The sequence below is a fragment of the Arctopsyche grandis genome, chromosome 11 (assembly GCF_051622035.1).
Source record: "Arctopsyche grandis isolate Sample6627 chromosome 11, ASM5162203v2, whole genome shotgun sequence".
NCBI classification, from domain to species: domain Eukaryota; kingdom Metazoa; phylum Arthropoda; class Insecta; order Trichoptera; family Hydropsychidae; genus Arctopsyche; species Arctopsyche grandis.
In genome coordinates this window covers 665,694-692,500 of record NC_135365.1, presented here as the reverse complement: position 1 = coordinate 692,500, position 26,807 = coordinate 665,694, and the positions used below count along the sequence as shown (strand labels likewise).

General features: G+C 37.4%; 4 protein-coding genes across 4 annotated transcripts in view; 1 reads left to right on the top strand and 3 right to left on the bottom strand.

Annotated features, from left to right (window-relative positions):
* Positions 1-1,844, bottom strand: part of LOC143919149 (lipid droplet-regulating VLDL assembly factor AUP1-like) — a 7,970-nt gene extending 6,126 nt beyond the window's left edge. Inside the window, exon 1 of the mRNA XM_077441345.1 lies at positions 1,451-1,844. The gene's annotated coding sequence lies outside the window, so the exon portion shown is untranslated. The remainder of the gene's footprint in view (positions 1-1,450) is intronic.
* LOC143919146 (uncharacterized) overlaps positions 1-5,717 on the bottom strand; it is a 1,208,594-nt gene extending 1,202,877 nt beyond the window's left edge. Inside the window, exon 1 of the mRNA XM_077441341.1 lies at positions 5,332-5,717. The gene's annotated coding sequence lies outside the window, so the exon portion shown is untranslated. The remainder of the gene's footprint in view (positions 1-5,331) is intronic.
* Positions 5,718-14,784: 9,067 nt separating this feature from the next.
* On the bottom strand, positions 14,785-18,599 carry LOC143919072 (uncharacterized). Its single transcript, XM_077441256.1, has 2 exons — positions 18,425-18,599; positions 14,785-18,344 (listed from the first exon to the last, which is right to left on the bottom strand). The coding sequence occupies exons 1-2, from the start codon at positions 18,545-18,547 to the stop codon at positions 16,206-16,208; spliced, it is 2,262 nt and encodes a 753-aa protein (XP_077297382.1). The 5' UTR covers positions 18,548-18,599; the 3' UTR covers positions 14,785-16,205.
* Positions 18,600-23,662: 5,063 nt separating this feature from the next.
* On the top strand, positions 23,663-26,790 carry LOC143919093 (uncharacterized). The gene is made up of 2 exons (XM_077441279.1): positions 23,663-23,939; positions 24,020-26,790. The coding sequence occupies exons 1-2, from the start codon at positions 23,826-23,828 to the stop codon at positions 25,487-25,489; spliced, it is 1,584 nt and encodes a 527-aa protein (XP_077297405.1). The 5' UTR covers positions 23,663-23,825; the 3' UTR covers positions 25,490-26,790.
* Positions 26,791-26,807: the final 17 nt, after the last annotated feature.

The following is a 26,807-nucleotide window of genomic DNA, read 5'->3' as shown; positions in this document are numbered from 1 at the left end:
CGGGATCAAAGTCAATATTGTCAATTGAAAAGTGAAATAACATTGAGTTTTAAAATAGAGATATTGAACCGAGTATGTAAATTAATCATAAGCTATATTTTGATCCAAACACATTTCATTTTTGACCAATAGATGACTTTTAATAGCCCTTATACATTTTTTACGGAATGAATGTTTTATGAATACAATACTCGTGACAACAAAGTGTCAACCTCAATAAGTAAGTGACGAAATGTTTGACAGTGCCGAAAGAAGACTTGATTGTGATAACATCAGTATTGCTGAGGATTCTAATGATTCTGTACTTGATCCAGATTATGTTCCGATGTCTTGTAACTCTTCAGGAAGTGAAAATGAGGTATGTAGCTTGACACTATATTCTCCAATATTTAAAAAAAAGATTTGTGAGGTTAGGTTTGGAATATAGTGTCAACCCACAATTTTTTATATGCACCATTTTATTTTTTAATTTTATGTTTAATATATTAATGTTTTGATATTTTTTTGTTACAGGTATCATTAAAGCAAATAAAAATAAAAAGTATTTAAAAAAGTACGTGTTTTGATTTATGGATTTGAACAAAGTTTAAAATTGATTTATCTCAAAACTACCAAAATGAGGGTTGACACTATCTTGCCCTGAGGCCTTCGTACATGATTCAACAAAATAAATTTTACTATTTATATTTAATATTATTTTTATTTGTTATATGAACAATTTTTCACTCAAAAGCAGCAAAAAATATGATGCTGGTCCGTGAGAATTACTGAAAAATATATATATATTGGTCCGCCAGCTGAAAAAGTTTGAGTAGCACCGGTCTAAACACACCTTTACAAAACTCGAAATCCTCGACGGACGGTGATCTACGGTTTGTTTGCATTGGCTACAATTTTTACACCTGCTTTCTATTGGATTTGTAAATGATTCTAGTTGGAAATTTTCAGCGTGGCCGGCTTTCAACAGAAAAGACGTCACCGCTCGTGTTTTTTTATGTATTATTATATACATATATATATATATATATATATATATATATATATATATATATATATATATATATATATATATAGATGTATATATATCTCAGCTTAAGTGACGCCCTGGAGTATATCTGTAATGTCACTACGGTTTAATTGTATTGTAATTTGTAATAAATAAATAAAAACTGAAAAAAGTGGCTCCACATAGCGGGACAGTACCGTTTGGTGCAATCAGTGTTTATATATATTTGAGAATGAGTGGAGTTGTCTCGCAATCGCAATATGGGACATATTTGTATTGATAAAAGTGGCACGCGATTGGTACACTTTGTGAGTGGCCTTTGTGGTTTGTGAATGGAAGTGGGCGAGGCTTCGACGAAGACATTCGCGTCGTGTGGGGTGTGTGGGGTGTGGGGTGTGGGGTGTGGGGTGTGGGGTGTGGGGAGAGGGGCAGAGCGAGAGAGACCTTCTGTCGGGGGCGAGGAGCGCGAGGGGCAGCTGGCGAGGGGCGGCCGGGGGGGGCGAGTCCACGCCGCCCCCGCCTCCGCCCCCGCCTCCGCCTGCGCCCCCACAAGACCCCCCCACAAGACACCCGGCGCCCGCCACTGCAATTTTCCTTCTCTCTTCCAGACTCCTCACAACCGCACAATCCTCTCCAAGCACCGCTCACTGCTCACTGCTCACTGCTCACTGCTCACTGCTCACCGCTCACTCACACACACACACCACGTCAAAACGCACCTCTACCAACGTTACTCTGCCGACACGATACTACGTACTGCTTTGGCCAAAAATCAAAATTGGGCAAGTGGGTCGGAGAAATGTATTAATTAAAGAGCGGACCAATTTAATTAATGATACTATAGAACAGGTGGTCGAGTGAAAGGTTTCGACCGTTTCCCGGCCTATGGAAATTCAGTTGAGTTTGAAAGAGGATCGTTTATTTTCGTTCAATTGGTACAATGGTTATTGTATGTACGAAGAGGTTTCTTCGGAGATGTGATCTAGTTGAACTCTAGAGGCTCACTCTGCCGGTGGAGGTTGCTGCGTTGCTTTATATATGGAAGTTCTAAGCGTGGCGTGTGCAAAAGATCTCTTTGTTCTCCAGGGCACGTGTTCTCAGGGCGAGAGTTTTATAGCTTTGGGGTTATGGAGGATGAACGAATGAGACGACTGGCATGTTAATGCACGTGTTTATTATATGACAGCTGAAGACAGAGTGAGTAGTAGCTCTCCGAACCCAGCCGAGTTGGTTCCCACTCGCAGGAAGGCAACCAAACTCGACCATGTCGTATAAGCGAGCCGCCACATCACCCCCCCCCCCCCCCCAGCATCAGCGATACCAAAATTACAAAGAAACAAATTTTACAAAAGAAAAAAATTATTGTTACACAAAGAGAAAAAATTATTACGTGGGGAGAAAAAAATTGTTGACGTGGGTCATCCGCTGTATACATAGGTGTACCGCCCTGAATGGTCGGTAGATTCGAGGGCGGTGACGTCGCGAGCAGGACGGTGGGTGGTCCGATGGTCGCGCCGATGCGATGCGATGCTGCGGCGGCGCCGCTCTTCCGAGGCTGATGTCGGTTGGTGGGGCGGCGGGGGCGGCAGGGGCATCGATGTGGTTGATGATACTCCGAGCTGGACTGTGAGTCGTTGTGGCTCGTGGAGGTGTTGTAGCGCTACCGCCCGTCTCGGCGTGACGACGCTCGTGGGGACGGACGGGGCCTTGATGATGATGATGATGATGGTGCTGAGGTGGTGTATGTCTTGTGGTGCTGGATGACCGTTCTATGTGTAGTGGATCGCGCATGACTCCACATCCAGCTGTCAAGATCGTCGTCTCATTCGCTCCCCCATTTTGTAAGCACCTGTCATCGACGTTGTGGCTGGACGTCGGTAGGTAGGTAGGTAGCCGTGTCTGCTCGTTTATTGTCACCCGCGGCGTGCTGTGTTGATGGCGATGGGGGCGCGGCGGGTAGCTTTCCCGCCTGGCTCGGCGAGGCAGAGATGAGCGGCATGTTGAAATTGATCGAGGCTGCGTGGCTCGATGTCGGGGGTCACCAGTATGGGGGATGAACGAATGAGACGACTGGCATGTTAATGCACGTGTTTATTATATGACAGCTGAAGACAGAGTGAGTAGTAGCTCTCCGAACCCAGCCGAGTTGGTTCCCACTCGCAGGAAGGCAACCAAACTCGACCATGTCGTATAAGCGAGCCGCCACAGGGTCAAAGCCAGGACGATGTCCGTAAGAGAATGGGGTCATACGTTTCCTTTGTTTTCAAGACACGTGTATACGATTGCCACGAGTAAACGATTTTCAGGATATGTGTCGCAGTGGCCTGGTGAGATCATTGTTTGTGGTACTATGTGCCTACAATACTCAAATAGTGGTGACATTGTAGGTAGGAAGGATTTTTTTAGCAAAATTTTAAACGGGAACCGTTTCAACAATGAAATCAGAGAAAATTGGCAAACTCTGATAGGAAACGATCGATCTGGAGTCACAAATATCCAAGTCTGACCAGCAGCACTACAGATGTACTCATAAAAATACTTTCAGCTCGTGAGATCTAACTTCCTATGTTAATTTGACAAGTCAATTGGTTACAATTAAGGGTTTCTCATCTGCCCCTAGAACCTTGGACCACTTATGTTTATTATTTTTATTAATGATCTAATCCCCCTACTGAAGTGTCAATGCTTACTTTATGCCGATGATCGTAAGGTATTCCATCCTATCAATAGTGAGTCGGATTGCTTAAAATTACAATCCGACATTGATATAATATCTAAATGGTGTAATGTAAACCTTATGCATCTCAATATTTCTAAATGCTTCTCATTGACACTTTCCAGAAATCGTAACCTAATTGAATTTACTTACAATATTGATAACGTAGATCTTATAGCGAAAAACTGTGCCAGAGACTTAGGTATACTGTGGCGGCTCGCTTATACGACATGGTCGAGTTTGGTTGCCTTCCTGCGAGTGGGGACCAACCCGGCTGGGTTCGGAGAGCCACTACTCACTCTGTCTTCAGCTGTCATATAATAAACACGTGCATTAACATGCCAGTCGTCTCATTCGTTCATCCTCCATAATACTTATAGATTCCAAACTATCATTTAATGAACATATTAATCATATTGTTACTAAATCTTATAAACTTATGGAGATCTAGTCTTGTTGTGAAGGTCTTCTTCACCACCAGTCCGCCATGTATTATAGACAGGTTCGTCTGTGTTCGGTATTAATACAACTATATGTTGAATGTGGTATTTATTTGGTAGTAACACGTATACACAAGTATGATTAATTGTTGGTAAAAGTATATCGTTCAGAGGTCTCTGGATGTGGTAGAGTGTCGCTGGCCCGGCATTCGGCTATGTTTGGCTAGTCTCTGGATACGGTAGAGTGTCGCTGGCTCGGCATTCGGCTATGTTCGGCAAGTCGCTGGATACGGTAGAGTGTCGCTGGCTCGGCATTCGGCTATGTTCAGCAAGTCTCTGGATACGGCAGTGTGTTGCTGGCTCGTTGTTCGGCTATGTTCGGCAAGTCGCTGGATATGGTAGAGTGTCGCTGGCTCGGCATTCGGCTATGTTCAGCAAGTCTCTGGATACGGCAGTGTGTTGCTGGCTGGTTGATCTTCCAAGTCCGCGTAGTGAAGTGGTGGCTGGTCAGGAGCTGGATGTTGACTGGTCTGCTGCTGTGTGTCGACGCTTGCTGCTGTGGGTCGACTGGCGTTGTTTGGGTTGTACCTCCTTTTATATGGTTTCTGGAATGCTTGGTGGAAGTGGTTATTGATGCGTACGAGAGGAATTTGCTTTCGTCGAGGCGTCGAATTTTCTGGAATGCTTGATGGAATTGGTCGTACGAGCATTTAGTTTGTTGTTGCGGAATATTCTCGAATGTTTCGATGACGATGACGATGACGAGATTCCTACATGGCTCTCCGGTGAGTGTTAGCGATGTGTGTGATTTTGTGGGAATCTTGATGTGTTGGAGTCTGTTGACTCGATGGCGTCGTTGTTTGTCCGGTTGTGCTGGAGAAAGTTGTCTCGACAGCGTATCTTGTATTGCATGCCGGTCCAAGTCTTGTTCTCTACCAGGTTGCTTATTCTGTCTAGGCTACGTTGGTAGTCAAGGTTGGTGGTCTGGACGGTGTTATTGTGCAGGCGTTTTGCTGGTTGTGCTGGAGTTAGTTGTCTCGACAGCGGCTGTGTTGTGTTGGAGCTAGTTGGCTCAGTGGCGATTTGTTTCGCCGGTTGTGCTGGAGTGGGTTGACTCAACAGCGGGTTGTGTCGGTAGCTGGTCCATATGTACTTTCACACCATGTTACTGCTGCGGTCGTTACAATGGTAGTGAAGGTTTGTGACGGTCTGGACGGTGCTGTTGTGCAGGCTGCGGCGTCCTGCATGGGCTCATCGAGGTGATGAATCATCGAAGGTGTGATGAGCGGTGCTGGCGGATCAACAGTAGTGGATCCATTTGGTTGTTGTCTCCGGGTTGCGTCTTGTTGTGGCGAAAGCTGCGGAGTTGTTTGACATGGTCACTAGTTGTGGGGACATGTAGCGGACTGCGTTTGAAGTCTGCGTTGAGGGCTGCGTTGTAGACTGCGTTGTAGGCTGCGGTTGCGTGAAGTCTGCGGTTGCATGAAGCTCGCGGTTGCGTGAAGCTTGTGGTTGCTCGAAGCTTGCGGTTGCGTGAAGGCTTCTGGCTGTTGCCTTGTCGTGGCGTTTGTTGGCTGCTTTGTAGGCTGCGCTGTGGGCTGCTATGTAGGCTGCGATGTGGGCTGCTATGTAGGCTGCGATGTGGGCTGCTATGTAGGCTGCGATGTGGGCTGCTATGTGGGCTGCGATGTGGGCTGCTATGTAGGCTGCGATGTGGGCTGCTATGTAGGCTGCGCTGTTGACTGCTGTCGTGGCGGCTGTTGGTTGTTGTGGAGGCTGCACTGTGGGCTGCCGTGTTGACTGCGCTGTTGACTGCAATGAAGGCTGCGTAGTTCAAAGATGGGGTCACCAATGTAGGCGGGGTAGCGATGTGTGTTGACAGCGCTGTTGGATGATCAGAAGGTTGCGTAGATCACGTCGGGGTAGTACCAATGTAGGCGGGGTAGCGATATGTTGACCGCGCTGTTGGATGATCAGAAGGTTGCGTAGATCACGTCGGGGTAGTACCAATGTAGGCGGGGTAGCGAATGTGTTGACCGTATCCCAGCCTAACGAAACACTGTTGTGCTCGTCCGGCTGGTTGATCTTCCAAGTCCGCGTAGTGAAGTGGTGGCTGGTCAGGAGCTGGATGTTGACTGGTCTGCTGCTGTGTGTCGACGCTTGCTGCTGTGGGTCGACTGGCGTTGTTTGGGTTGTACCTCCTTTTATATGGTTTCTGGAATGCTTGGTGGAAGTGGTTATTGATGCGTACGAGAGGAATTTGCTTTCGTCGAGGCGTCGAATTTTCTGGAATGCTTGATGGAAGTGGTCGTACGAGCATTTAGTTTGTTGATGCGTACGAGAGGAATTTGCTTTCGTCGAGGCGTCGAATTTTCTGGAATGCTTGATGGAAGTGGTCGTACGAGCATTTAGTTTGTTGTTGCGGAATATTCTCGAATGTTTCGATGACGATGACGATGACGAGATTCCTACAAACTCTTGGGATTTATTTGCCGAGTTGCGAAGCCCTTTAAGAATCCCCATACTCTGATTCTACTCTATTACAGTTTGGTTCGTAGTAATATGGAGTATGCCTCAATCATATGGTCTCCCTATTACCAAACTCACATTAAGCATTTAGAGACAATCCAGAAGGGTTTTTTGCGCCATTTATCCTATAAGACTGGTCTTAAAAAACTGTTACCATCTTATAATGACAGACTTTGTCTCAGCACAGAAGGGTTTCTGATTTGTTAATTTTATATAAGATTGCTAATGGTATTCTTAACACATCTGTTTTAAGTGAGATTAATTTTAACGTTAATGCCCGATTTACCAGATGCACAAATCTTTTTTTCCATCAATTTGTCAAAGCAACACTTCTTTCAATAGTGCAATCGTTCGTATATGCCGTATTTACGATAGCTTAGATGATTGTCCTGACCTCTTTAGTGACTCTTTTAGTATTTTTAGAACAAAGGTGAAGAAAATAATATGTGGTTGATTTGCTTCTTCACCCTGTAGGCATATAGTAGTACTTAAATGATCTCATCAGGTCACTGCGACACATATCCAGGAAAGTCATTAACGCATGGCACACGCTCGCCTCGTAAAAAGGTCGACACGTGTTTCTATACACGTGTCTTGGAAACAAAGGAAGAACACACTGAACCCATAAAAACCAGGAACTACGTCCAGGCGTATGAACCCATAAAACCACGCTCGCAGCATAAGTAGGTCAGCGCGAGTACCAAGAACAAAAGATGTGCACACGACACATGTTCAGACTATGTCTGATGATCGGCTTTCGTGGCTTTACGACCCATGATTTGGCCGATATATTTTTGTGCTGGCCACCCTGAGACAGCGGTTGGCACACAAACTGACGGTTGTCAATAGCGGTTTGGCGCGTAAACACCCCGTTGTTTACGGGGCCCACCTCGCCACCGAAATCACCAGCTAGAGGCTGGTGAGGGTTGTGACGATACTTGGAGACCAGCTCCAGTATCCGTCCGGTGTGCACCAGAGGAAGCTTGGTCTGTCTTCGTCCAGAAGGCAGACAACTGAGCTACGCGTGGCCAACCTCAAAAGGCACGCGTGGTTACTTTGTTACCCCCCCCCCCCCTGTCCCCCCTGCTTGATCTCTGTATATATATATATATATAAAATACAGTCACCATACAAACAGAATTACAACCTGTTTTCATTATTATACAATTTCCTCCCTTTTTCCACATCACGCATCCCACGCACATTACGAAGGAGAAAGGGACATAGCAGAGCAGCCGACATCAGCAGAGACCAGACCATCGACGACGAAGGAAGGCACCTTGAGGAAACAAGCCCCGCCCAAGCTTACCACTAGCTATCTCACAAAACCGACTTCCGGGGTACTCTCGAGTTGAACATCCCTGGAGTCTGTACAACACACTTCAACCCAAAACGTTTATAAAGCAACGCAGCAACCTCCACTGGCAGAGTGAGCCTCTGGAGTTCAAACAGATCACTTCTCCGAAGAAACCTTTTCGTACATACAATAACCATTGTACCAATTGAACGCAAATAAACGATCCTCTTTCAAACTACACAACATGTGTTTCGTTAGACCGGGATTCGGTAAACATACCTTCCCTGTCTTACAACCCTTATTGTCTTTCTTTTTTTTTTAAATCTTGATGTTTTTGTAATTTTACTTTTTTATATCACCATGTGGTGCTCACTGTAAATGGAATATTATATTTTTATTTATGTTTATTATTATTTTTTGTCTCATTATACAACTTTCTTTTTATATTTTATTCTGTATGTGTGCCTATTTAAATAAAATAAAAAATCGAACCCGGCGCCTCTCGACGCTAAGCAGAAGCTTAACGATCGAGCTATGCTGCTGAATAATTTTTGAATGCATTGTGCAATTTTTACCGATGCTTGCCCATCTTGCGAGTAATATAAACAAACAGACAAGTTTTTATCGGACACTAGTGTTGGGCCCGTTGATTTCGACGGGTGGTTTCGAAAAGGAATTCTTCTTCTTGTTGTTAATGCCTTGTCCGCATCCGGACGTTGGCGACCACCTCGTCGATTATTTGAAGATATCCGCATCGGTCTTCAACGGCTCGGAACAACTATTCGGCGCTCATATCGGTCCACATGCGCATGTTTCGAAGCCAAGATAACTTTTTCCTGCCAAACCATTTTTTTCCTTCTATCGCTCTAGCGCTCATATCGGTGAAAAGGAATTAGAACTCGAATAAAAATAAAGTTAAATATATTAAATCGACTGGTTTCGGAAAGAAATTGATGCACGAATTAGAAATTACGAATTACAAATTACAAAGTGATTACGAATTACGTTTTGTGCATCGCCGACGCCCCGATGCCTCCGGCACCCCTGGGCCCTCGCCCCCGGCGCCTCCAACGCTCCGAGGCCTTCGCCCCCAGCACCGCCGATGCCTCCGACGCCCCAGGACCTTCGACCCCGCCCCGAAAAGTGAAAATGAAAAATGAAAAAAACTGAAAAAAATGGAATAAAAAATATGAATAAAATGAAAAAAATGACAAAAATAAAAAAAAATGAAAAATCTGAAAAAACTGAAAAAAATGAAAACTTTATGTACACGATGTCAATTTCAATTTCAATAAATGTAATAGTTTCCTCAAAATTTCCGGGACAATTTAGCATTCATCCGGGATACGGGACAGTGATTCCAATTACGGGACAATCCCGGCCAATCCGGGACGGTTGGCAACCCTAATTGTGATACGAAATAATACTTTCCAAATGCTACAAAAATGACAAATCATATATCTAGGTGCGCTAAATATCAAGAAAATAGAGAAAAAAATCACGCAATTGAGACATCATTTTTAATGAACGCCGATATTATTGACTTATGTATGTATGTAGATGCAAAAGATCAGCCCACTACTTCTGAATCTTAATTCATGCATTTCATCTACTGCACATTTTCATAACTAGAGTCCATAGATATAGAATACATAGATATGCCTTTACATACAAATTTCGTTGGAGATCTCGTCCCCTTAACTGAGGGGTGCGGGGGGTTTAACTAGCAGGGAAGTGGTGAAAAAAAAGTTCGACGCAGCGGTCGGCAGTGGTCAGCAACCAGTTTATGTACATATGTACATGCACTGAAGTTTTATTTTATTTATAACTTTATTTTATTGGACACTCCTCGTGACAGTTAACCAAACTAATAAAGCCATATGTATTAAGAAAAAAATATTTAGCTATACGCACTATATTAAACTACAAATGTATGTTACTATAATAAAACCACCATTAACTATTACAATATTTTAACACTAGTAACTTCCACAAGGATCAATTTTAAAGCCGACACATTAATATTTAGTTCATTGTTTGTAGTTTTATACGTGTGCATTTAGAGACATCTGTGGCAGATAGTAAACGATTGTAGTCAACGGTTCGGTGATTATCAAAGCGCTCGTCCAAAAGTCACTAAAATCTCTATAACGGAACATCTGGCAGCTGAAAAGTCCATCATACTAACGAGAACTAGAGTGCCAAATATTTTGTATTCGCGATTTTTATGGCAAAAATTGTCTTTTGGGCGATCGTAATGTGACCAATGATCCAATTACCATAAAAATATCATCTCTAGAGCTGTTACATCTGATTTATTTAATATAAATAATAAGGTTTCATTTAAAAACTTGTTCTGCACGGCGAATTTTTAAGTTGTTTTGTTTTTGCCATATATAAATAAATAACTGAAATGAAAATATATTTGTTCTTAGGACATAACGAAATGTTTTTTTCCTGAGCACATTTTAGCACGTTAGTAAGAGATCAAATTTATTTTCGATATTCTTACTTAAAAAAGTACATGTCAACATAAGTATCCAGTGACCCAAAATGGTGATACTAGCCTGGTGTAAGGCAGATTGAAAATAGACATTTAGAAAAAGTATAAAAATAAGGTTTTATTCTGATCGTTTTAGTTTTGTGTAAAACAATTTCCACCTGACATGTTTGATGATTTATAAATCAGGAATCCTCTATTCTCTAATCGAATTATAATGATAACATATGCACCAAAATTATAGTATATAAACAGTATTCATATAATAAACAATATTTTTATTTACATATTATGTTATTATTACATCTCATGAGAACTTATATTAACCCACAAGCAAAATTTTTTAGAGAATGACTGTCAGTGTTAGATCTGAAGTTATTTACAAGGTAGCGTTTATTAGAAAACTATTTCAAACAAATATCATACTTGTACGGTGTGATAATTTAAATGCCTCATAGTGTGATATTTATCAAAAAAAGATATTAAACGTATTTCACATTCATAAGACTATTTCTTATGATGAGTTCTTATATGCTTCGTGAGGTTCGATTTTTGGGTGAATGATTTTAAACAAATATCACACTTGTGAGGCTTTTCTCCGGCGTGGTATCTCAAATGACGAACAAGAGAAGAATTCTGAGTAAATGATTTTAAACAAATGTCACATTTGTGTGGTTTTAACCCAGTGTGCAATTTTTTATGCAACTCAAAGTTAGATTTTTGAGTAAATGATTTTGAACAAATATCACATTTGTAAGGCTTTTCCCCCGTGTGAGATCTTAAATGTAATACAAATTCATTTTTATAAACGAATAATTTTAAACAAATATCACATTTATGTGGTGTTAGTCCAGTATGCAATTTTTTATGGGACACAAGTCTATAACTTTCAGTAAACGATTTTAAACAAACGTCACACTTGTGTGATTTTAACCCAGTATGCAATTTCTTATGTGAGCCGAGGCTACATTTATGAGTAAATGATTTTAAACAAATTTCACACTGGTAGGGCTTTTTATCCAAGTGGGTTTTTAAATGTGACACGAGTTGAAATTTTTGAATATATGATTTTAAACAAATGTCACATGTGTATGGTTTTATCCCAGTATGCAATTTTTTATGTAACTCGAGTTTATATTTTAGAGCAAATGATTTTAAACAAATCTCACATTTGTGTGGTTTTATCCCTGTATGCCGTTTTTTATGTGACTCGAGATAACATTTTTGACTAAATGATTTTAAACAAATGTCACATTTGAACGGCTTCTCTCCAGTATGTGTTTTTTGGTGTGAAACAAGTTTAGATTCACTGGGAAATGTCTTTGAACAAATTTTACAACTCTTTCGTGAAATTTTCGGTAATGAAGGCTCATCGTCGCATATTACATCTTCCAATAAAACTTCTTCAGTCTTGATCTTCAAGCAATCATCTAACTTCAATTGAGATGTTTCGTTGCTTCGAAAACAATCCTTTCGAAAGCTGATTAACAATTCCAGATTGGTCTTACACGAAAGACACACCGTCTCCGGCAACCCATCGCCTCTTTTAACCTGCAGATGAAAAAATTAGGTTTAAGAGAAGAGTTAACCAATTGGGTCCACAATAGTTGTAACCTGTAACCAGCAACTGACATAAATTTGACAGCAGGTCCGAATGCGTTTCACCAAACGCTCTGGATGAGGATCATCGAAGATCGAGACAGAAGACTCGACCGGAGCTAATCCAAGACAAAGCCGACACTCCATCGTCTCTGTATTTAATTCTGATTAGAGCAATAGCGTAGTTACTGCATAGCAAAGTCATGCAACAGACGAGGGCCAAGCTTGACAGGAGCCCAAATATATCTGTAAAAGGTATATAATTTAACATTGCCCAACTTAAAAATATCGAACGTAATAAAATAAACGACTCGATTTATACATGAATACACGACATTTCGTTCACCGACAAATTGCTCACTACCGTCGGCTCACAGACATGTCGTTCACAAATATAAAATAACTGGTTCACGGATCTCTTAAGTGAACGGTGTAGGGTTATTATCGTATTATTTTGTCCATAATTATTTATTTTACGACTTGCAAAGGAAAGTCGCGTATTATTTACAATTTACTTGGAAGTATTTGTTTTTTACATATCTCCTTACATACCTCCTTTACGTTTAACTTACGATTACAATTCAGGAAAAAGTTTGCCTCTTATCCGATCGTTTTCATACTTTGCCATATTGCTCATTTTGGTCATCAATATAAGTAAATGGATCCTCCGCCATTACGATATAGATAAAATATCGTTTAAGAAGCTTTTCAAATCTGCCCGGCGAGATACTCGGTGACGTTTACCGTTGACGTTTTTTTATTAGTTTTAAACATAGATGGCGGAAGTAAAAAAAAATATTGGTGTTTTTATTCAAAATAATAATTTTATATACAAATTATAGAAGAGGTATGCTTTTATTAGATATTCATTTCGCTCCTCCACCAATGTGTTTGTAGTATCACTGTCGCTGATTGCAGAGAATTGCACAACGTAGGTACGTATTCATTAAAAATGATTCCTAAGCAATTTAAGTGATTTTTTTTACTGGCAATACTGACAGGGTGGCCATGTTGGATTTTACGTTCAAGGATTTTCTAATATTCATATATTATATACAGTGGTGTCACCCCAACTTTGGAACAAAGGGTTTCCAATTATAGTATATATATTGTTACGTACACTCGGATTAGGCCGAGTAAGTGCAATCGGATTAGGCCGAGTAGCATCCCAGAGACTGTGTGACCATTATAATTGGTTTTGAGGATTATCTCCCCCGAATGCACTTAGCGGGGGTAGCGGTAACTCGGGGTCGCATTCCGGTAGAGTTCTCAGAACCCATACCGGTAGCGTGGGACATCTAGTACGTGACCATAACAACAGGCAAGCAAACCGGACGTTGAAGATGCCTTGAGCAACCGACCCGTTATAAGGCGGTACTTATGCGATTCTGGACGGAGCACTGCCAGTGTGTGTATCTACTTAATAACCAATAAATGCTGTGACACGACTTTGGCCTTTTACTTGGATCCTCCACCCACCCCTACGCTACAATATTTTTTTGGGCTAGTTTTTTTGTAAGCTCATCCTTATTTACTACACAATTCACCAACAAAAAATAATACAACATTATCCTTCAAAAATAAAAGTGCAATGAGAGAAATGAGTTTGCTCCTGAATTACGTAAAGCATATACGAGCGTTTCTGCGAAGATTTTTTATTATTTCGTTAACAAAACCGTGATTTTTTTCTTTTGCTGCAGATTTACAATATTTTTAGGGAAAGTTGGTGATTAATTTGTAAAAAAATACTTTCATTTATGTTTTAAATTGCTTGAGAGTCTTAAATAGATTTTTTTTTATATTAGTCGAAAAGGAATTCTTTTTAAAGAGAGAAATGCAAGTATTATAGCATTAATAAAAACTAGAATATTTTATAAACATGAAATCGCGACAATAGAGGCTATAAGTTATACGGCTGTTTGCAAAATAAGAAATTATCTGGAATAAAGTGGCGATTCCACTTTGTTAGACAAGCAAAATGATGACAAGATATGGGCAGATTATTTCAAAAAGCATGAAAAATCGGTTGAGCTGATGAAAATTGTGTCTTTCATTATGTCCATCCCTGTAGTAATGCTTACCCAGAAAGAGAGTGGAGTCACATGAAGTGTATGGACGAAGGCCAGGAATAACAGGAATATCGACTTAGTAAAGGCGGAATTGCAAATACGACCTCTTTTACTCTTATGTATATATTTTTTTGTATTCGAATAAAGGAACCAAATTTAACGAGGCGTGAAAGCCAGTTAAATTTTGATGACTGAACATGATGACAATTTTTTTTCTAAAGTAATATTTTCCGCATGTAAAAACTATAAAATATGTTCCGAACGAATAAAAAAAATATATAAAAATTGAGTTTTGAGCTATTTGTCCCGGAATTGTCTCGAGAAAAAGTTGGCAACCCTAGGTAGATCCCATATTGCGTATTTGTAGATAAACATTTCTCAGCGTGTTTATCATTTTTTCGCATTGGTCGGCTTTTTACAGCTCCTTAAAAACGACGAATGTAATTTACTAATAAAAATATTTAGAAAAACCTGCATGGTCTAAAACGAAAGGAGTTGATAGGGGGGGGGGGGAACAAACACAATTGTTTTACCTCCCCTAGCGACGCCACTGCCTACATATATTCGTATATGTTAAGTTTGGCAACTGGGAATGTTAAAAAAGAAGACATTTTTTTTTTTAAATATTTAATTTTATTAATAAATCACATTATGGACTCGACATAAAGAACAAGTTTAAAATTTAACATTACATGTATTGTAACCATTGATGTATAATACACTAGATCCGCCCTCACGTCTTATACTGGTCTCTCTTTTGGCGCATGCAAAATACATGGCGCATGCACAGTTTCTCTTAGTAGGTAGGTAGGTACCGCTGCGTCGTAGGGAAAAAAACCCAACTTCCCCGCTAGTTAAACCCCCCGCACCCCTCAGTTAGTGAAGACAAGATCTGACCAAAATCACACGTCAGGGCCCATCTATGTGTATTATACATCAATGATTGTAACAGTACATACAATGCTACATATCTTCACTAAAATTATCTCAATTTTCTGCAATAAATAAAAATATATCTCTTAAAATAAATAAAATATGAAAGCCAAAGAATTCTTTTGTATGTAACTTGATCGCCAAACAATCATCTAACCTCAGTTGTGACATATCGTTGCTCCGAAAAAAAGCTTTTAACGCTGAATTAACATTTCCAAATTGGTTTTACACGAAAGACACATCATGTCGTGTTATTCTACATACATCTATGTTTAAAACAGAAAAATCGTGAGAAAAAAAATCTGGCAGATGTAAGTAGTATTAATCTGTGAATCTACTTCATCACAAATTTCCTCATATTTCGTTATTTTGTTCAGTGCGTTTATTATTGAAAAAATTCTATCATCAAAAAATATTATCATGAATTCGGGATTTTGGCTCTATTTGTATCCACCAAGTTTTTGTTTATAACGTCAAAAAAAAGAGGGCATGTTCTCTTGAAAAGCCAACTGTTGGAAAGTCTAGTATAGGTTGCTATAAAAAATATTGGAAATGCCGTATCCATGTTTTACTAAAGCGTCAACGAAGTATCAATACAGAACAAGTAATATATAGTGCAGCTGGAATAGAAGGGTTTACCGTCCCCAAGATTTAAACTGTTTATTACTAGTTTCTGATAGAAACGCATATACTAGTATAAAACTATCATCTCAGGACATGAATAAATGAATCAGTATGAGATCTCGAGTGATTTACAAGTTAGCGTTTTTTAAAAAAACGATTTCAAACAAATGTCACACTTCAATGGTGTGAGTATTTAAATGCCTCACAATGTGTTATTTAACAAAAAATATATATATTAAACGTGTTTCACATTAATAAGGCTATTTCCTAGAATGAGATTTGATTTTTGAATGTTTTTAACTAGAATGTTTCGTGAGGTTTGATTTTTGGGTGAATGATTTCTCATCTAAAATTAAAAAAGAAGCGAGATCTGGTTTTTTGTCGTGAAGAAAGAGGCGAAGTTCGTCACTAAGTTCTACAACTCGTTTTAAAACCTTTCAGAAATTCGACCAATTTTTTATTTTTTTATTTTATTTTTTATTCTCTTAATCCTTAAGGCTTTTCCCCCGTGTGAGACCATAAATGTAGCACAAGATTATATTTTCGAGCAAATGATTTTAAACAAATTTCACATTTGTGTGGTTTTATCCCAGTATGCGATATTTTATGTTTCGTGAGGCTAGATTTTACAGAATAAGATTTTAAACAAATATCACATTTGTGTGGTTTTATCCCTGTGTGCAATTTTTTATGTGAGTCGAAGCTTAATTTTTGGGTAAATGATTTTAAACAAATTTCACACTTGTAAGGCTTGTTCCCCGTGTGAAACCTTAAATGTAGCACAAGACTAGATTTTCGAGCAAATGATTTTAAACAAAAGTTACATTTGTAAGGATATATCCCAGAATGCAATTTTTCATTTGATACCAAGCTAGATTTTTGAGAAAATGATTTTGAACAAATTTCACACTTGTAAGGCTTTTCCCCCGTGTGAAACCTTAAATGTAGCATAAGACTATATTTTCGAGCAAATGATTTTAAACAAAAGTTACATTTGTAAGGATATATCCCAGAATGCAATTTTTCATTTGATACCAAGCTAGATTTTTGAGAAAATGATTTTGAACAAATTTCACACTTGTAAGGCTTTTCCCCCGTGTGAAACCTTAAATGTAGCACAAGACTAGATTTTCGAGCAAATGATTTTAAACAAAAGTTACATTTGTAAGGATATATCCCAGAATGCAATTTTTCATTTGATACCAAGCTAGATTTTTGAGAAAATGATTTTGAACAAATTTCACACTTGTAAGGCTTTTCCCCCGTGTGAAACCTTAAATGTAGCATAAGACTATATTTTCGAGCAAATGATTTTAAACAAAAGTTACATTTGTAAGGATATATCCCAGAATGCAATTTTTCATGTGATACCAAGCTAGATTTTTGAGAAAATGATTTTAAACAAATTTTACACTTGTAAGGCTTTTCCCCCGTGTGAGAACTTAAATGTTTTACAAGTTCATTTTTTTGAATAAATGATTTTAAACAAATTTCACATTTGTGTGCTTTTATTCCAGTATGCGATTTTTTATGTTCTTTGAGGATAGAATTTAGAGAAAATGATTTTAAACAAATATCACATTTGTGTGGTTTTATCCCAGTGTGCAATTTTTTATGTGAGTTGAAGCTAAATTTTTGGGTAAATGATTTTAAACAAATATCACACTTGTAAGGCTTTTCCCCCGTGTGAGATCTTAAATGTAACACAAGTTCATACTTATGATAAAATGATTTTTGAACAAATGATTTTAAACAAATTTCACATTTGTGTGCTTTTATTCCAGTATGCGATATTTTATGATTCTTGAGATTAGATTTTAGAGAATAAGATTTTAAACAAATATCACACTTGTAAGGCTTTTCCCCTGTGTGAGATCTTAAATGTTTTACAAGTTCGTTTTTTTGAATAAATGATTTTAAATAAATTTCACATTTGTGTGGTTTTATCTCAGTATGCGATATTTTATGTTTCGTGAGGCTAGATTTTAAACAAATATCACATTTGTGTGGTTTTATCCCTGTGTGCAATTTTTTATGTGAGTCGAAGCTAAATTTTTGGGTAAATGATTTTAAACAAATTTCACACTTGTAAGGCTTTTCCCCCATGTGAAACCTTAAATGTCGCAAAAGATTATATTTCCAAGCAAATGATTTTAAACAAAAGTTACATTTGTTTGGATATATCCCAGAATGCAATTTTTCATGTGATACCAAGCTAGATTTTTGAGAAAATGATTTTAAACAAATTTCACACTTGTAAGGTATATCCCCCGTGTGAGACCATAAATGCATCACAAGTTTATATTTACTACTAAATGATTTGAAACAATTGTCACATTTGAACGGCTTTTCTCTACTATGTAAAACAAGTTCAGATTCACTGGGCGATGGCTTTGAACAAATTTCACTACTCTTTCGGTGAAGTTTCGGTAATTTCTTCTCGGTAGGCTCTTCGTCCCATATTACATCTTTCAGCAGAACTTCTTCCGTCTTGATCTTCAAGCAGTCATCCAACCTCAGTTGAGACGTTTCGTTACTCCGAAAACAAGCCTCTCGAAAGCTGATCAACGATTCCAAATTGGTTTTACACGAAAGACACACCGTCTCCGGCAACCCGTCGCCTCTTTTAACCTGCAGGTGAAAAGGTAGGATTAAGAGAAGAGTTAACCAATGGGGTCCACAATAGTTGTAACCTGTTGTCAGCAACCGACATAAATTTGACAGCCGGTCCGAATGCGTTGCTCCAGACGCTCTGGATGAGGACCTGGTCTCTGGAAGATGGAGACGGAAGACTCGGCCGGAGTACTCCATCCAAGACAAAGCCTGCACTCCATCGTCCCCGCATCCAACTCTGACAACAACCGCTCAAATGAGGTTCGAGTCGCCGAATGCGGGTATATTATACACCTAAGCGAGTAGGTCGAATATCAAGATACCGAACGACGAGCATACTTAATTTCATATTTACCTAACCTCAGTATGTCGAAATACAAATATTATAGATCGAATGAAAGTTGTTTTACGTCGACGGATAGATCGCACTTTTGCATTGATAATTTCAAGATTATTTAAAACAAAATAATATAATAAGTTGTATTTTAAAATTTATATTTTATTAATAGATGGAGTTTTGTGACCTTGTGAAATTTTGACTGATCTTATCAGAATCGGTCACTGGCACGTATTTAGGTCTGTTCATACTTAACAGCAGTGCACGGCTTCAGCACTACACGACTCCGTTTCAAATGTAATTTTATTACATTTCTATTCATATCTACCTACACGTCGCGGTCACGTCACGTTTACAGCACTTTGGCCGAGTGCAAGGCAAAATCGGCTTACTTATACATTACAGGCCATGACGATATGGCGCAATATTGCTTGCGTCATATTGTCGAGTAGTTACAATATGAATGCATACACGTGCATTCGTCAGAATACAAGTCAGCAAAAAGGTTTATCCAACGAAAAATTATGTATAATCGCGTTGTTGTTGGAAGAAGAAGCTCAAGAAGGCAATAAAAAAGCAAGGAGGCGTTTTGGTGTGCATCCCATGTTAAAAAATAGAAAAACCGAAGGAGAGTTTTGGACACTGTATAAGGAGCTTGTGGATAATGGACAAAATTTTTTAAATATTTCCGTATTAAACGATACCAATTTGAAACAATACTGGATAAAATAAAAATACAAATCACCAAAAACTCTACAAAATTTAAGGAACCATTGTCAAAAACTATTGTCAAGCGCCAAAACCATGTCGAAAGATTGAACAGCTGTCAACTGTCACTATCGATAATTGGTCCAAAACAGCAAAGCGGCAGACTCATGTCACGTAATTCGCGTGTATACTTCCACGATGGCCAAAAAGACGGATACGATACGTTGACGGATGTTGCTATAAGGTATGAACAGGAAATGTCGGGTACTGCTGTAAGCCTGCCGTGGCGTAAACGTGGCGGTTGAAATGAACATACCCATACAAAATGTACCAAAGAATACTTTTCGTACGGCCGGATAGCTGCTGAAGTCGGTTCGTGCCGACTAGGTATGAACAGACCTTTTATAGTTTTTAAAAAATGCACGTGTTTGTCTGTGTATTTTAGTGATAATTCAAACACCATTAAATATCTTTGAAACTGAAACGTTTTACTGCGTAATAAAATTTGAATCGTTTTTTTTAATTTTCAAATCTGCCGAAAGTAGAATTATTTTTCATTGAATTATTATATATCCTAAACCGTATATCGAACTGAAATTTCATATCTATAACTTGGATTAACTTGTACGCTCGAACTTACGCTATTTTTTGGACTTATTAATTAAATGTCTACTCTTATTGAAAAAATATAGTCCTTCAATCAATATTACATAAATAATAAATAATCAATAAGTTTCATAAACCGGAAATTTTTTTCAAAAATCTTCACATGGTTAGCAAAAATCGTCCATCAAACTGTGTCACTAAAAAACTATCAATTAACTTTATTTCTACCGACTGTCTTTACTTTATCTACATATGTACATACATATGTACGTAATAACAATAGATGAAGTTTTGAGATCATGCAAAAATTCAAACTCAGAATCGATCACTGATCACGTTTTCATAATCTAGAAGATTGTGTCTGAGTGTGCGTTTGTGTGTGTTTCTGATTGTCTTTTTATTATTTTTATAATTTTATATATGTATGTACATATGTATATTTAAAATTATTTTTATCTCAACTGGGAGTAGTACTTTTACCCCATAAGATCGAGGTGTTTTTATGTTTTTCTCGGAAGCTTTTTGGCGTATTGAACTGATATTTCATATCTAGAATTAAAAACTTAATGCCAAGTTATATATAAAATTTCGAGAACACCCGTTAACCGACAGTGGCAGTGTACCGGATTTTCCTTCCACTATTTTAATCGACCCTTTAAATATCTGTGCTTAATTAACCAGAAGTGGGATTTTTTCCTCTTAAAAAAGGCAAAAATATTATGAGCACACGGTTTTTTTTACCACACCCCTGAACGTATTAAGCTGAAAATTTATATTTGTATTCTTTATGTACTAACATTGATAAGGTTTAGGTCAGAAAGCAATTTTAATAAATAACTAAAAGTTTTTTTGAACCGAATTCGTTACACATGAAGATTAAATCCATCTCATTCGTTGTTTTGTGTGAGAATGAGCGTCTGCAAATAAAAATACGAGAAATAAAATCATTTTTGATTGAACAGATTCATTAAAATATTAATTTAAAACCTTTCTTGAAAACAAAAAACAAATACCTTTCTAACAATTCGCTCCACAGGTCGATCAATTTCTAAGAATTTTACCCAAGGAATACCATTTAACAAAACAAAATACAACCTTTTTTTACATAAGCTTTATTGCAGCGATTCTATTTTTGGCCTAGTTTATGCTACTCAAAAGTAACATAACATAACAATCATAATATTTCATTAATCTTTAAATTCTTATTGTTCTCTAAATTCACACTATTCCAAAACTAAGGCATGGCAGCTGCCATGGCATGCCCCCCCAAATGACGTCACTGTACCACATTCGCAGTCACTGTATTTATCCACACATCCCCCCCCCACCCCCTTGCAGCTAAAGAACAACTAGAAAAAGTTGAAAGTCGATTTGTGGAAACATTGTGTTTCATTTGATACTTACTCTAGAGAACAGCTGGCATTGTTATCATTAACAATCTTTGAGTTTTACTGAACAACATTTCAAATCTGTTTTCAAACACGAAATCGAACGGAAAAAAAACTAGAAAATATATATCACTCTTTATCTTCCGGCGATAATTAGTCTTGGATTGTAGTAGACAAGAGTCTCCACTTGCTATTGAAAATTTAAAGCGAATTATAACAAAAATTGAAGTTGAAGTTGAAAATTATGATAAAGAAAAAGTAAATATATGTTAATTATTTAAATAATGGGAATAAAAAGTACACAGTAACATTTTTAAAATTGAAAGAAATAAAGTCTCGAGATTTTTTTAATACACAATAATTATGAAAGTTTGCAAATACATGTAACATATTTAAAATATAACAATATACTGGAACGCACTGAAAATAAATCAAAGAAAACACAGTATTTAATCAATGGTCTGGTATACAAATATTTAAAATATAAAAAAAACTCATGGGGTGATAATTTACGCAATGGTATTAAAGCTAATCAGTCTTCACTACACAATAACCATGATCGGTGACACATCACTTGCAAAACTTGATTTTAAGTGGCACTCGTTACATAACAATTCAAAATAATTCATTCCATAATAACAACAATTCAAAACAACATCGGAAATCAAAATAATTCATTCCATAACAAAACAATACAAAAATTTAAAATAAAAAAAAACTCATGGGGTGGCGATTTACGCAATGGTATTAAAGCTTTTTCTTTTTCTTCAAGTCTTTTCACTACACAATAACATCTATTATACATGCGTTTTCTTCTCACCTTTTTTAATATTAATGATTGGAAAACCAATTTTAATATATGTACATTATTTATGCACAATAAATAAGGCAAATATAAAAAAAAAATCTGTATATCTTTTTTGATTCCTTTTTATTTTATTCCGTTTTATTACTTTATTTTACCATAAATTTTATTGTAAATATGTACAATGGTTGCTATACAATATGTAGTATATATAGCAAAAGGTAATACAAAGTTACAAAAGCAATTATTTTTGTCCTTAATTTAGTTCACTCACCATTAGGTGGGAAATCCTTTTTAAATCTTCTGTCGGGCAAAATATGGTGTATATAGAGTTTAAGGGCTATTTGCAGAGAAATGTTATAACATTTATCTGTCATTCCATTCGTAGGCCACACTATCGATATCTACACCCAATATTCTCAAATTTTCCATATCCAGTTCCCATAATGCAACCTGTGGATGCTATGGTAAAGGGACTACTAGTCAAATGTGAACCTGTCACAGGACAACTGGTCACTCGTGATCATCCGTCACGCTAAAACTGGTCACGAGAAAACTAGTCACACGCTAAAACTGGTCACGAGAAAACTGGTCACGAGAAAACTGGTCACGAGAAAACTGGTCACGAGAAAACTGGTCACGAGAAAACTGGTCACGAGAAAACTGGTCACGAGAAAACTGGTCACACGCTAAAAACACGATTTATTTATGTAGATGAGATGTAACAAGTTCATTATAAAATGACGAATTCACTTTTAGATACCGTCCATATTAAAGATGAAGCCGATGGCATAATCATCGCTCTTGTACAAAACATGCAGAATGAATCTCCGGCAACGTCCCATTGGCTCCGAAGCTGAGAAAACAAAACGACCTTCTTTTTCACAAATAATTACTATTGTAACAAGTGAACATAAATAAAGGATCCTCTTACTAACACAATCAGTGTTTTCGTAGACCTCCCCGCGGTACATTTACCGCGGTGAATTAAGATTAAATTTTGATTTGACATTCGAACTGTCAAAGTGAAATGAACGCAAAAGCGATTGCCAACCTTCTCGGATGCGAGCGATGCGAACGTCAGATGGGCTGACAGATACCCGCGAACTCCTCGCGAAGACAACAAACAACGGCCACGGCCACGGCCACGAGGGCCTTTGGCTCGAACATATGTCTAGTCGATAATAATAAAAATTTCGTAAATAAAAAGTATTTGAGAATATTTTTGATTGTGTGACCAATTTTAAATTTTTGGGTGTGACCAGTTTTCTCGTGACCAGTTTCAGCGTGTGACCAGTTTTAGCGTGTGACCAGTTTTCTCGTGACCAGTTTTAGCGTGTGACTAGTTTTCTCGTGACCAGTTTTAGCGTGTGACTAGTTTTCTCGTGACCAGTTTTAGCGTGTGACTAGTTTTCTCGTGACCAGTTTTAGCATGTAAATAGTTTTCTCGTGACCAGTTTTAGCGTGACGGATGATCACGAGTGACCGATCTAGAGCGACCAGTTGTCCTGTGACAGGTTCACATTTGACTAGTAATCACCGAACCGGTCGCTATTTAAGTGTAAGATTTTCGGTAAAAGCGTATTAGTCGAATAGCATTCGGTGAATTGATTTGACTAATTTACCGGTTGCTGTCAGAGTTAAATACAGGGACGATGGAGTGCAGACTTTGTCTTGGATCAGCTCCGGCCGAGTCTTCAGTCTCCATCTTCGGCGATCCTCATCCAGAGCGTCTGGAGCAACGCATTCGGACCTGCTGTCAAATTCAGGTCGGTTGCTGGTTACAGGTTACAATTGTTATGGAACCCATTGGTTAACTCTTCTCTTAATCCTACATTTTCACCTGCAGGTTAAAAGAGACGACGGGTTGCCGGACACGGTGTGTCTTTCGTGTAACACGAATCTGGAATCGTTGATCAGCTTTCGAAAGGCTTGTTTTCGAAGCAACGAAACGTCCCAACTGAGGTTAGATGACTGCTTGAAGATCAAGACGGAAGAAGTTCTGCTGAAAGATGTAATATGGGACGAGGAGCCTTCACTAAAGAAATTACCAAAATTTCACCGAAAGAGTAGTGAAATTTGTTCAAAGCCATTGCCCAGTGAATCTGCACTTGTTTTACATAGTAGAGAAAAGCCGTTCAATTGTGACAATTGTTTAAAATCATTTAATAGTAAATATAAACTTGTGATACATTTAAGGTCTCACACGGGGGAAAAGCCGTACAAGTGTAAAATTTGTTTAAAATCATTTTCTCAAAAATCTAACTTCGTATCACATGAAAAATTGCATACCGGGATACATCCATACAAATGTAATTTTTGTTTAAAAACATTTGCTCGAAAATATAACCTTGTGCTACATTTAAGGTCTCACACGGGGAAAAAGCCGTACGAGTGTAAAATTTGTTTGAAATCATTTACTCAAAAATCTACCCTCGTGAAACATAATAAATCGCATGCTGGGATTAAATCACACAAGTGTGAAATTTGTTTGAAATCATTTATTCTCAAATATCAACTAGTGTTACATTTAAGATGTCACACGGGGGAAAAGCCTTACAAATGTGAAATTTGTTTAAAATCATTTACCCAAAAATTTAGCTTCGACTCACATAAAAAAATGCACGCTGGGATAAAACCACACAAATGTGATATTTGTTTAAAATCTTATTCTTTAAAATCTAGCCTCAAGAAACATAAAATATCGCACACTGGGATAAAACCACACAAATGTGATATTTGTTTAAAATCATTTATTCAAAAAAACGAACTTGTAAAACATTTAAGATCTCACACGGGGGAAAAGCCTTACAAGTGTGTAATTTGCTTAAAATCTTATTCTCTAAAAACTAGCCTCAAGAATCATAAAAAATCGCATACTGGGTTAAAATCACACAAATGTGATATTTGTTTAAAATCTTATTCTCTAAAATCTAGTCTCCAGGAACATAAAAAATCGCATACTGGGATAAAACCACACAAATGTGAAATTTGTTTAAAATCATTTATTCAAAAAAGTGGACTTGTAAAACATTTAAGATCTCACACGGGGGAAAAGCCTTACAAGTGTGAAATTTGTTTAAAATCTTTTTCTCTAAAATCTAGCCTCAGGAATCATAAAAAATCGCATACTGAGATAAAACCACACAAATGTGATATTTGTTTAAAATCATTTTTTCATAACTATAAACTTGTGTTACATTTAAGATCTCACACGGGGGAAAAGCCTTACAAGTGTGAAATTTGTTTAAAATCATTTTCTCAAAAATCTAACCTCCAGGCACATGAAAAATTGCACACTGGGATAAAACCGCACTAATGTAACATTTGTTTAAAATCATTTTCCCATAACTCTGGCCTCATGGCACATATTATATTACAAATTGGGACAAAAGCACACAAATGTGGCGTTTGTTTGAAATCACATTTGAGATCACACACGGGGGTTAATAAACCTTATAAGTGTGAAATTTGTTCAAAATCATTTACTGAAAAATCTTATATTCGAGTTCTTATTGTTATTTATCAATAAAAGTAAATATGTATTTAAAAAATAATTTCTTCTTTTCTTCATTTCCCAATTGGCAAGTTTCAACATATTGTCAGTAGTGGGAGGTTGGAGTCAAAATTCTTGTTTTGAGAAAATCTATTTTTTCGAATATCAAGAAATTTGAAGGTTTATTTTGTGATCTACATATATCATTATTCATTAAACCAACCACTATATGAAAATGTGTTCATTTATATATTCGATTAATGTATTGACAAATATTTTTTGTAATAACATTTATTAAAGCTGAAAAATCAAGATTTTCAGCTATACAATTTTTTGGTAAACAGGATAATATATTCGAATACTTGAATATTTCATAATTTTAATATTCGATATTCGAATAATTGATTTGAGGAATATTTGAAGTATCCCTAGTCGGTGTACATATATCATGGGTGGCCAAACATCTAATCACTACTGGCGATCTACTTTTGAAATTACTGGCGGCGATCTAATAACACTAAGAACAGTAATTTAAAGCCAAAAACAAGATTAAATGGAAAATAAACATAGATAATAACAATGCCAAGCGCCACTTGTTAGTACATTACGCTAAATTGTACCACCACATAAAATTGATTGTATTTCATGAAATTTGTTATTGCAAGTGTAATTATATGTATAGTATTTGCATGGTAAGGAATGTGAAGACAGGGTAGACGCAATGGATCTGTTTTGTTAAGAAATTTTGTGGAAAAAAAGTAATTTGCGGAGTCACAATTATAATATGCTCCAAGTTTAATATATTTATCTACTATTTCATCATACTTCTATTACAGATAAATGGTTTAAACAAAAACACAAAATTTCAATTATAATATTTTTTCTTTTCTAAATTAAATCTCCTTATAAAATAAATTTAATGAGATCCTTGTGCTTGTTTCGAGGAACTTGCGAGATATATCCCTAAGTCTTCAATCTATTTCTATACATATTTGTCTTTTATAAAAATATATGAAGAGACAGCTCTCTCAATCAGTACAGTGCTAACAAATAACAACAGAAATTTAAGCGCTTTGTCAGTAAGCTGTTTATATTATTCACTAATAAATAAATATTACGATATTTTACTGTTGTTGTTTAT